Source organism: Vigna umbellata, chromosome 1 (assembly GCF_029865625.1).
Source record: "Vigna umbellata cultivar VRB3 chromosome 1, Vumbellata_1.0, whole genome shotgun sequence".
Lineage (NCBI taxonomy): Eukaryota > Viridiplantae > Streptophyta > Magnoliopsida > Fabales > Fabaceae > Vigna > Vigna umbellata.
The window spans coordinates 83,373,864-83,384,805 of record NC_142165.1 but is presented as its reverse complement, the minus strand read 5'-3'; the positions used below and the strand labels follow the sequence as shown (position 1 = coordinate 83,384,805).

General features: G+C 34.7%; 1 protein-coding gene across 1 annotated transcript; it reads left to right on the top strand.

The window, feature by feature from the left end:
• Positions 1 to 2,120: 2,120 nt before the first annotated feature.
• On the top strand, positions 2,121 to 10,728 carry LOC124837964 (serine hydroxymethyltransferase 3, chloroplastic-like). Its single transcript, XM_047313458.2, has 12 exons — positions 2,121 to 2,465; positions 6,659 to 6,907; positions 7,306 to 7,501; positions 7,646 to 7,820; positions 7,916 to 8,033; positions 8,112 to 8,224; positions 8,324 to 8,446; positions 8,621 to 8,725; positions 8,864 to 8,950; positions 9,849 to 9,956; positions 10,125 to 10,197; positions 10,306 to 10,728. The coding sequence occupies exons 2-12, from the start codon at positions 6,700 to 6,702 to the stop codon at positions 10,578 to 10,580; spliced, it is 1,581 nt and encodes a 526-aa protein (XP_047169414.1). The 5' UTR covers positions 2,121 to 2,465; positions 6,659 to 6,699; the 3' UTR covers positions 10,581 to 10,728.
• Positions 10,729 to 10,942: the final 214 nt, after the last annotated feature.

Sequence of the window (10,942 nt, the reverse complement as noted above, 5' to 3'; positions counted from 1 at the left end):
TATGTGTGCGTGATGATGGGAAGAGATTGGATGCCGATTTTTGGTTTTTAAGTGAGTTTTGTGTGAGCGGAGCAAAGCTTATGAGTGAAGGGGAAAAATGGAGCAGAAATGAAAGCTTATGAGTGAAGAGGCAGCGGAGGCAGTGTTCTCGGAGTGTTCTAAAACGCAAGGGTTTAGAGACGAAGAGCGGAAGAGAGGAACGAAAATGAGAGGGCACGTGAAATGAAATTAATGTGAAAAATTAGAGAGGAAGAGATATTATAACTGACTTCTAAATCTCAGTTATAATACATCAAGATATTCCAACAGGTGCCAATATCTACGTAATAATAAGTTTTGAACTTATTTACAACTTTGTCACGACATTTTATATTATAACTGATATACAAAATTATGTTATAATATGTTTTAAACTTATTACAAGTTTGTCACCGCGTTTCATATTATAACTTATTTACGAAACTACGTTCTAATATGTCTTATTTTTATTATCGTTCAATCGATCTATTATGATGGATAATTTTTATTCGTCATAATAAGTTTGTTATAGAAATGTATTTTTCCATTAGTAAAAAATCATAAAAGAATATGTTATGTTTAACCAAATATAACATTCAACAACTAAATTACATGTTAATTTTAGACTTTATTAAATTTCAAATTACATAAATTTGTATATTTTCAATTGAGTTTTCATAAAATTTCCAAAATATTTATTATTTTAAAAAATTTTATATTTTTTCACTGAGTTTTCATCATTTAATTTCTTTTCATTAATTGAGTTATGTAATTATTATTTTGACTCGTTAACTTATTTACTTGTCTTCACATTTTAAAAAATGTAAAATTACGTTATTAATATAAAATGACATTACAGATGATATAAAACAATAGGTAATTCTTATTGAAATTGAACAAAAAGAGTCCTCTCAACAATGGTGATAAGAACAATCCCTTAATTAATGTAAACAATGATGTGAAATCAATTAAGAAACTTCACTTTGTTTTCATTATGTTTTCAATGAAAATAATAAGAGTCATTTGTTTTTTTACATTAACCATGATATGAATTTTATATTAACTATAAAATCTCACATTTTTTAATAAGTAACTATAAATAAACAAGATAATAGAGAAGATATTAGTCACATTTCTCCATCAAAATTTAATTATAAGGATTTGATAAAAAAAAATAGAAATAGTTAATTAAAAAATTTAACAACAAAACCTTAATTGAAAATATACAAAAAATTCTAAATACTAAATAAACTAAAAAAATTAAATAAAAACTCAACTTAAAATACATAAATTTATTAAATATTTAGAAGTGAATTACAAATGTAATCCTACACAGCAACTTATCCATAGGTGCACTACAAACAAAACAAACTTAACATCATGACCTGGAAAGATGATCTCCGCACTAGTAGTTATCAAAAACCCTGCTCTTCTTCATAATAAACTATTAATAAATCAAATCAATTAACCAATCCTTTAGTGGCTTCCATTGCATTACTAATAAACTAAGATAAAAGAAAATCTTAAAGATTATTTTATTTCGTAAACCAAATATAAAATAATTTTAGTATTAATGTTTAGTATTAACAACACACAAAACCCTTCGTGGCTACACAAGCAAGAACAAGGTAAGGAAGGAAAGGCTCTTTCTCCTCTGAATACGACGAGGTTTATTAAAATCATAAAACTAGAATAAATAACAAGTTAAACTTATTAAAATTGCTTGGTATGTTTATTTAAGATTTTTTTATTTTGTAAGCAAAATATAAAATATTTTTACAATGTTATCAGCGATTAATAAACAATTACTAATTTAGATATTATACTTTTGTTATTAATTTTATAATATTGTACTCAATTAAAGCATACAAATGGTCGGTACATAGATTTTAAAAAACAATTATTGATATAAAGATTTTGTGATGAAGGAAAGTTTATAGAAAGAAAAGGGTTCAGCAGTTCAAGACTTAAGATAGAATATCATTAATATTTATTATATGAAATTATATATCGTTTTCAGCTAAAAACTATATTTCTGTAATTTAAATGGTACTTTGGCATGAATGAAAAGTTAACCAAATAAAATAAGAATTAGTTTAGTTGTAGTTTTGGAAGTAGGGGTCGAGGTTATTGTTTTGGAATAAAACGACACTGGCCAAAAATCTTTTCTATTTTCCTTTTCGAAGGCGCGAAGGTTACCTCTTATTCTCTTCTTCATCTTTGATATTCTTCTTTTAATCGAGAAAATCAGGAATCCTGGGTTAAGAAAAGGGAAATTTTGAGTGCGGCGAGGGTTTTAGGGGTCGCGAGAGTAGAGAGTAGAGGGTGGAGACACCAAAAACCAGAAGATTGAGTAAGGAAGAATTGAGCGGTTTGCTAGTTGAGAGTTCCAACTTGAGGGTTGGCTGTGGAAGTAGAAGTTCTTTGCGAAGAGGAACCAAAAGCAGGTATGGGGAGCTAAACTGGTTTGATTTCAATATGATTGCTTGTGATGAAATGTTGTTTTGCTACCTAGCCAGTTACGTGTTTATGCGATTCCCTTTGCAGTTTGATGTTTTCATTATCTGTTTTAGTAATCTTAGCTAATAATAATGAGGTAAATATGGTGTGGTTAAGTCTCTAATTCAGTGAGTCCAGTGTTACCAGGTTTATGCCAACGGTCTAGTGGATATAAGTCCTCTACCTATTAGTATAGATGCTATAAGGTCTTTGTCAATTACTCAGTTGCGGTAAAGTCTCAGTACATTCTGTTTAGTTGCTATAGGGTTTACACTGTCACGTTTAAGTATTTTTCCTTGTGGTTGGTCTTGTATGTGCTTTCTGTAATGCTTTTGTTGTTAGGATACGTGCTTCTTACAGTCTAGTGACTGTTTGAGTAGTGTTTGCTCTATGATGATTCGTTTCAGATGTTTATATACTGTGTTCACTTTACATGACAGTAACCTGTTTAAACAGTAACCTACTGGTTAAAACTGATTAAATGTATGTTAATAGGACAATAGACAAGATTAAAAGCAAACTAATTATAGGTCTGCATGATTGACCCTGGAACCAGTTAGTATTTGGGATCTGTTTCAACGTTGGAGGTTTAAGGAGGTGAACGGTATGAAATTGGACAAGGGACTAAGAGTTTTTGGTGTTTAAACTGAAATGGGTCTTTTGCTGAGTGATAATAAAATGTTACGTTTTAAGGGAGGGACTATATGTGCACCTTAGTTTCTAATCTGATTGTAATTAAATACTGGTTTGATTTTATGGAGGTTTAGTGAACTCTGCCCTACAACCACCAACAATAGCTGTTTACTATGTTTATGTTTTGTTGGTGATGGAATTATCATGTTGTTGATCCATTTGTACCTTGTTGATTACTAGAATCAGAACTGTATCTGAAGGGCATGTTGCTTGGTTTAAATTATGAATTTAGTGGCTGTGATAGGAATGTAATACATGTTAGAAGCTGCCAGGACTTGTGTTAATGTATACATGCTAGTATTTCACATTGGATGGGGTTGTCTATGAATAATTGTATAACTGTGGGGCTGGTGCTATATAATTATAAGTCTTTAAGCACTAATAGTCACTGGGAATATCTTTCTCATGTTCTTCCTACGGTAAACTATTGTTGTGAGTTCTATTTAGGCTGTTATAACTGATTCAAATCATTCATTTTGCTGCTCAATCTGATGATGATGTGTTGGTGTGATTTCTGGATTGATTTACATCTAAATTACCTGCACTGTACCATATTATGTTGAGTGGCTGGCTGGTGTGGTTAAATTGCTATATACTGAGGGGATTAATATTTAAAATGTTCTTTTGTTGATTATACATGTTCTGAGGTGTTTTGGCATATACCTTGATGTCATTGGATTTTGGAAACATGTTTAGAGTGGTTTAATATTTATGTGGAAATTAGACTTGTTTGAATAAAAGGACTGTGGAACTGGTTGGATGTGTTCCTTGATGTTGTATGAATGATGAGGTGATTATGAGAACTCTGTGAGATGCTTAGACAAATGGATTTAGCGGATCTGTGTGTATGATTGTTGTATGTATTGATATTGGTTGCTGTTAAGACCTCGACAAACGTGTCAAATCGTATCAAGTAATAAACCGGTAAGACTGGGTATCGTATCCCAATAGACTTGTGTATCACTAAACGATCATATAATTACTTAACTAATCAAGACTAAAGAAAGGTTTCATTTGGTAAGGTTTAAATGCAATCAAAGTAAACATATTGCGTGAATAGTAAAATGATCTTTTGTAGCCAAAAGCACTTGGAAATGAATGAGATTTGAAACAAAATGAAATGGTAATGTTGGGGTTAGATTTCACCTTCTTCACTTTCATGCATATTAAAACTCAACTTCTTCATTAAAATGCTAATGTCAACTTACTAGATTACTCAAAACCCAATTCCTTGGTGTAAATAGCCTAGATTTTCTTATTAGACTTTAATTCCTTGAAAACCCTAATAATCAATTCTGCATTAAGAAAAGAAGTTTATGACAACTAAAGGTCCTAGCTCCATTCCTATATACTATTTCCTTTAGGTAGCTTACTCCAAGTCATGGTTCATGAGCTATTTTCCACTAACAAACAAACCAAAACATCAAGTTATGAATGGCCAAAACAACATTATGAACAGGAGAAAACCACTAGCATTCAATGAAAAAAACTTAATATATTCAAAACATATTCATATACATGAAGTTCAGAGATTACATCCTTCCCCAACAAAAAATGAAGTAAGCTCTCCATTTGAGCTTACAATGGAAGAAATGGAGGAAATGGGAAGCAATGGAGACCCAAGGAAGAAGAAAGAGCTCCCACACACCCAAACTTGCTCCAAGAGCTCCAAGAGTGTAAGTTTCGTGCTTCAGCCGCCAAAAGATAGTCTCTTTGTTGCATGGTAGCCTTAAATAGGTCTAGGGTGCCACATCAACAAGTGTTGCACTCAGCGCCCAGATAGGAGGGTGCCCAGGCGCGAATTCTGCAGAGCAAGATGGCGCTCAACGCCCTGGATGGGGCGCGCAGGCGCCAAGTTTGCGCAAGGAATGGCAGTCAGCGCCCTTGATGGGGTGCCCAGGCGTGAGAATTGCAAGGTTGTTGGCGCTCAGCGCCCCTGGAGGGGTGTGCAGGCGTGAAGTTTGCCTTCATGTGCCTTTTTATTTTTATGCTTTTGTTGCTTTTCCTGGATTCTAGCTCCTTGATAGTTTTGATGCTCTTCCAATGCACACAATTTGCCTACAAAATGAGGGAATTAGTGATGAAAACCCTTAAGTGTAACCTAGACTAAACTTATTCACAAAAGTTAGATAAAAGAGAGGATTAAGCAGGATTCAAGCTCAAAGAGAGTTGATTTGGTATAAACAATGCACCTCAGATAATGGTAAGAATTATCGTTATCAGTTGCTTGGTTGTAGTGGTTGTGTGCAAAATACCGATCTACCTTGTGTTGTTTAGCTATATGCATTGGGCTTTAGAAAAATCTAGATATAGTAATGTTCAAGGGAGGCTTTGGATGGAGAGACTTTGAGAGTACCTCAGGGTTAGGAAGTGGTCTCTCTTCTCTTGTGTGTTGGGAAGAAATGCTCAGGGTCTCTATTTCTCCTGTGTGTTGCGAAGGAGCTTTCTTCAGACTGTGTGAGGCAGTAAGAGTGGGTTTGAGTACCAAACTCTCTAATCTGTGTGACGTGTTAAAGAGAGGAAAGTTGTTGGCCCTTAAAGGGAAATAGGTCTTTACTGTGTGTGTAGGACTACTCAACCACCCTGTAGGGATATAAGTCTGTGTGACATTGGACCACTAAAGAGAATTCTGTGTGACCTTAGACCCTGAGAGAAAGTTAATATGATTGGTGTTTTAGTCTGTGTGAACCTATTCTGTGTGACATTAGACCACTAAGATGAAGTTGACTTGAGAGGTTTATCACTAAGAGAAGGTTGATATAAGAGGTTTATAGCTTTTAGTATTGGGTTATTTTTGTGAAATGTGTTTGACCTTATAGGATTATGTTTAAAGCGTTAGCTCACTCATATTTTGTTTGTGTGGCGATAACGTGTGTTATACGGGAGCAAATGTGAGAACATATACTTCTGGAGTTGTGTAGATGCTACGAGAGGGGAACTAGCAATGAGAGTTTTTGGAAGTATAAATAGTTTTATTGTTTTCTTGAAACACTTTAATAAAATGATGTATTAAACGCTTTATATTCCACGGGGCATTTGTTTTAAATTTTAATAATTTCTTTGTTTTGAAATTTTCAATTACCAAGAGAAATATTAGTCTTTGATGCGCTTAAGTGACTCCCAGAACTGGGGTGTTACACTGTCGTTTTGGTGTGTTTTTGTTTGTCTTAATAAGCTTACTCAACTTCCAGAATTCTTTAACAAAAACCCTAACCAGTCTGAGCCAAGGGGCCACTGTGTAATAGTTATCCCTTTTACTCTCTCCCCCAACATATAATTGATTTTGGTGTCAGCTTTATTTGGTACCATTTCTCTCTTGAAAACTATTCTATCCAATTTATTTCCATGCATGTTTTGAAGTATCGTCTCAATCCTTATTTTACATTAATTTTTTGTGGCATGCTGTGTATTAATCTGTCCCTTTTTTCTATTTTACTGCACTATGTAGGGAAGGGGTGTTATTATCCCGTGTAAGTTCTGAAGCAAAATATGCAAGCCAGTACAATGATGGGTTCTCTGCAACAATCTGTTTGGACCAAGGGGATGAGTTTCCCTGCAAAGGGGTATGGCAATAACTACGGATTTGTATCTGAAGTGAAGTTCTGTAATATGAAGCCATGCAAAGCTTCCCCTGTTGAAGGGAGTTTAATCACTGGGAAGCCATCGTCTCTGTCTTTCTCAGTTCCTGAAATTGGAGGTAACTATAATCTACCATCTTCTTGAAATATTGTCTTGTTCGAATGACGGCTATTTTCTTTTTCATTTGAAGTGATTAAGGGTGTTGCTATGCTCTATAGGTTCCTTTTCTTTTTATTTGTAAGTGTTTGATCTTATTTGCTATTTTTGTTCTTCCTTGATATTTGGCCCTCAGTTTGTTTTGATAATCAAGTGATGTATGTATGTATTTGAGACTCAAGGGTTGAGCAGATCTCTTTCACAATAATAAATAGCTTTGGACATTGGAATATTTCTTCCTATCTGATTTTCTCTGTTTTGATGTTTATTATTTTGGCTTGGTTCCAGTATACTGGTAATTGGATGTATGGCTAAATGATTTCTTTTGTTCATGGAATCACATGCAATTGCAAATATTAGGTGATGGAAGTAGCTTCCTGGACTATGGCTTGACTGAAGCCGATCCTGAGGTTCGTGCAATTATTGACAAGGAGAAGGATCGACAATTTAAAAGTCTTGAGCTGATTGCTTCTGAGAATTTTACATCTAGAGCTGTGATGGAAGCAGTTGGTTCATGCCTCACAAACAAGTATTCAGAAGGATTGCCGGGTAAAAGGTAAGGATCTTTTTGATTTAAGAAAATATTTTTTTTAATGTTTGTTTTTGGTAACCGGACTTTGTTCATGGAAAATGGGAAACTGTGTTTGATTTATTCATCTTCAATAAATAAAATTTCATTAAAGCTCATTTTAAATGGAAGGTACTATGGAGGGAATGAGTACATCGATGAGCTCGAAACCCTATGCCAACAAAGGGCACTGGCTGCATTTCATGTAGATGGAAATAAATGGGGTGTTAATGTTCAACCATTATCTGGATCCCCAGCTAATTTTGCAGTATACACTGCAGTTCTTAAACCACATGATCGAATTATGGTAAAATCTATTTGACGTATCCTTCATCTTGTTGGGCTATTCCAAATCGCAGCCCATTATTGTAATTGTTCTGATGTGCAATGGTTTGTTTCCAGGGTTTGGACTTGCCTCATGGAGGACATTTGTCTCATGGATTCATGACGCCTAAAAAACGTGTATCTGCTACTTCAATTTATTTTGAATCTATGCCTTATCGACTCGACGAATCAACAGGTGCTTTTGTTTTTTCATTAAAATTATTTTGAATTTGTGAGATGACTCATTTTTTAACCCATGTTGGCATCACAATAGGTCTAATTGATTATGATATGTTGGAGAAAACTGCTAATCTCTTCAGGCCAAAGCTGATTATTGCGGGGGCTAGTGCTTATCCTCGGGACATTGATTACCCTCGCATGAGAAAAGTATGTTTTGTATTTATGCAATAATCTAGAATTATATATTGCTCATTATATGGTTTTCTTTTTGGCAAGAAGCTAATCACATCTTTTATGCATGGAAAGATTGCAGATGAAATAGGTGCTTTTCTTATGATGGATATGGCTCATATAAGTGGGCTTGTTGCTGCATCTGTACTTGCTAATCCCTTTGACTATTGTGATATTGTGACCACCACAACCCACAAGGTTTGCCTTGAGATATTTTTATGCCACACTTTTACATTTAAAATGAAAAAGAGAAGAATCTGCATTTAGTTTGTGTACAAACTGGATGCTATATTGCTTGGAATTCTATGTAAATACTTTTGTTTGCTACACTTGGCACACCTGTGACTTAATCCGTTGAATATTTTCTTCTAGTCTTTAAGAGGTCCAAGAGGTGGTATGATATTCTTCAAGAAAGATCCTGTGCATGGGGTTGATCTGGAGCCCGCCATTAACAATTCTGTTTTTCCCGGTCTACAGGTAAATTATGAATATTCTCTTAATAGTTTTATACTATTCTAATTGAGGTGCACGGATCCTGTGCTCCTATGGAGTTTAGATGCACCCGTGCTCTTTACCTTCCTGCTTCTGTGATTTGATAGTGATAGATTTGTCCAGGGGGGTCCTCATAACCACACAATTGGAGGACTAGCAGTTTGCTTGAAGTATGCCCAGTCCCCAGAGTTTAAAAATTACCAGAATCAGGTATACCGATAGCCCATTTCATCATTGGACATAAGGGTGTGTGCATGATCATTTTAAAAAGCCTTTTGGTGCTTAATTTTGAATCCACCAAGGTTGCTACTCTGAATTGATAAGAAATAAAATAGATTGCTTTACCACCCAATCTGATCACTAGAATTATCCTCATGGTCCTGTGGAATAAATACGGAATGAAGATAGATGTTATATTAGGCACGATTCGCTTGTATTTCCAACTCTTTCAATCCAAAACTAGAGGATATAGACGTGTCACTAAGAAGTGCATAACGCTAATGCTATTTTGTTTTACCATTTCTCTTGTATGTTTTGAAGGTATTCCCTTCCTACCACTTCATAATCATAGAATCAGTAACAGAAAATTTAGCAGAAAAATAAAATTATGAAGTCTACCCCATTTGTGTCGATTAGAAGTTTAGCTTCCAAATTACAGTTATTAAGGTAGAGTCGGGTTTAGGCCTTAGTCAGCATTTCTGACTTTCCATTTTACGTGACAATGCAGATTCCCAGTAGGTACTCAGAAAGGTCCAAAATCTACTTCAAAACAAATCTGGATATAGGCTATATATAGGATATCAATAAATTAGAGTTGAGATTCTTTTTGCAAACTAATTGGAGTTAATAGGCATTGCGCATGCTTCTTAATATGTGCACAGTTTGCTTGTTTGGTTTACATATTATCAGTTGACCTTCATGAATCAGAGAGCATTAAAGTCACTTTATTTTATCACTGAACTTGAACTGTGCAAAGATCCATTTGGACAAAACCAGTTCATTAGAGTGGTTTGGTTTGATTTAAAAAGAAAAAAGTGAACCGTGCATAGCCATATATAGAGTTTGGCACATAGCACTTATTGACACTCATAACAATACTATCCTGCAGGTGGTTGCTAACTGTAGAGCTCTTGCTCAGCGGTTAATTGAGCACAAATATAAACTTGTTTCTGGTGGTAGCGACAATCACCTGGTTCTTGTTGATCTAAGGCCTTCTGTAAGCTTCTTGTTCCTTTCTTTTGTGTCAGAATATATTTTACTTTCTTCCGCTCGTGCACCCATTATAGATTGACATGTTTCAATTTAAAAAGGCATGATATCCAAGTTGATATATGATCATTTTTGTACGTTAACTATGTTTCATATTAATTAACATGTCTGTTAGGGTCTTGATGGTGCTCGGGTGGAGAAAATTCTTGATATGGCTTCGATAACCCTCAACAAAAATTCAGTGCCTGGTGAGATCTTATTGCCGTGTTGTTTCTTGCGTGCACCAGTTTGGAATCTATGCCTGTTCACCGTGATATTTATGTCCCGTTATTTCTGACATGTGCTTACTATAAAAGGTGATAAGAGTGCCCTTGTTCCGGGAGGCATTCGTATTGGGGCACCTGCAATGACAACAAGAGGACTTGGTGAAAAAGAATTCGCACTAATTGCAGATTTAATTCATGAGGGAGTGCAAATAAGTCTTGAAGCCAAAAGTTTGGTCTCAGGAACGAAGCTCCAAGAGTTTTTGAAGTTTGTATCATCTTCTGAATTTCCCTTGGGGGAGAAGGTCTCAGAATTGCGCAGGAAAGTTGAAGCTCTTACTACTCAGTATCCGATACCAGGAATCTAAGTGAACCTGCTTTGAGCACTTAAAACTGAGACGCTCTTAAAAAATTTTGTATAATAATCATGCTTCGATATGATGCTAAGAATATGTTGTATGTTACTATTTTTGGCAAAATCCTTTTGCTGCTGCAGCAGCAGCAGCTTTATGATTACCCCATTTATAATTCGAGGGAAACAAATCCTTAATCCTTCAAATATTTCGTTGGTCATGCATTTTTGGAAACAAACCATTATAAGGATTCGAAGAATTTTGTTCTTGCTATAACTAATAATTTTACGGATCAGAAAACATTTTATTTGTATGATAACACCACTACTAAAGTTTAAGTACTTCAAATATTTCTAAACAGTAATTTTTATAAATGT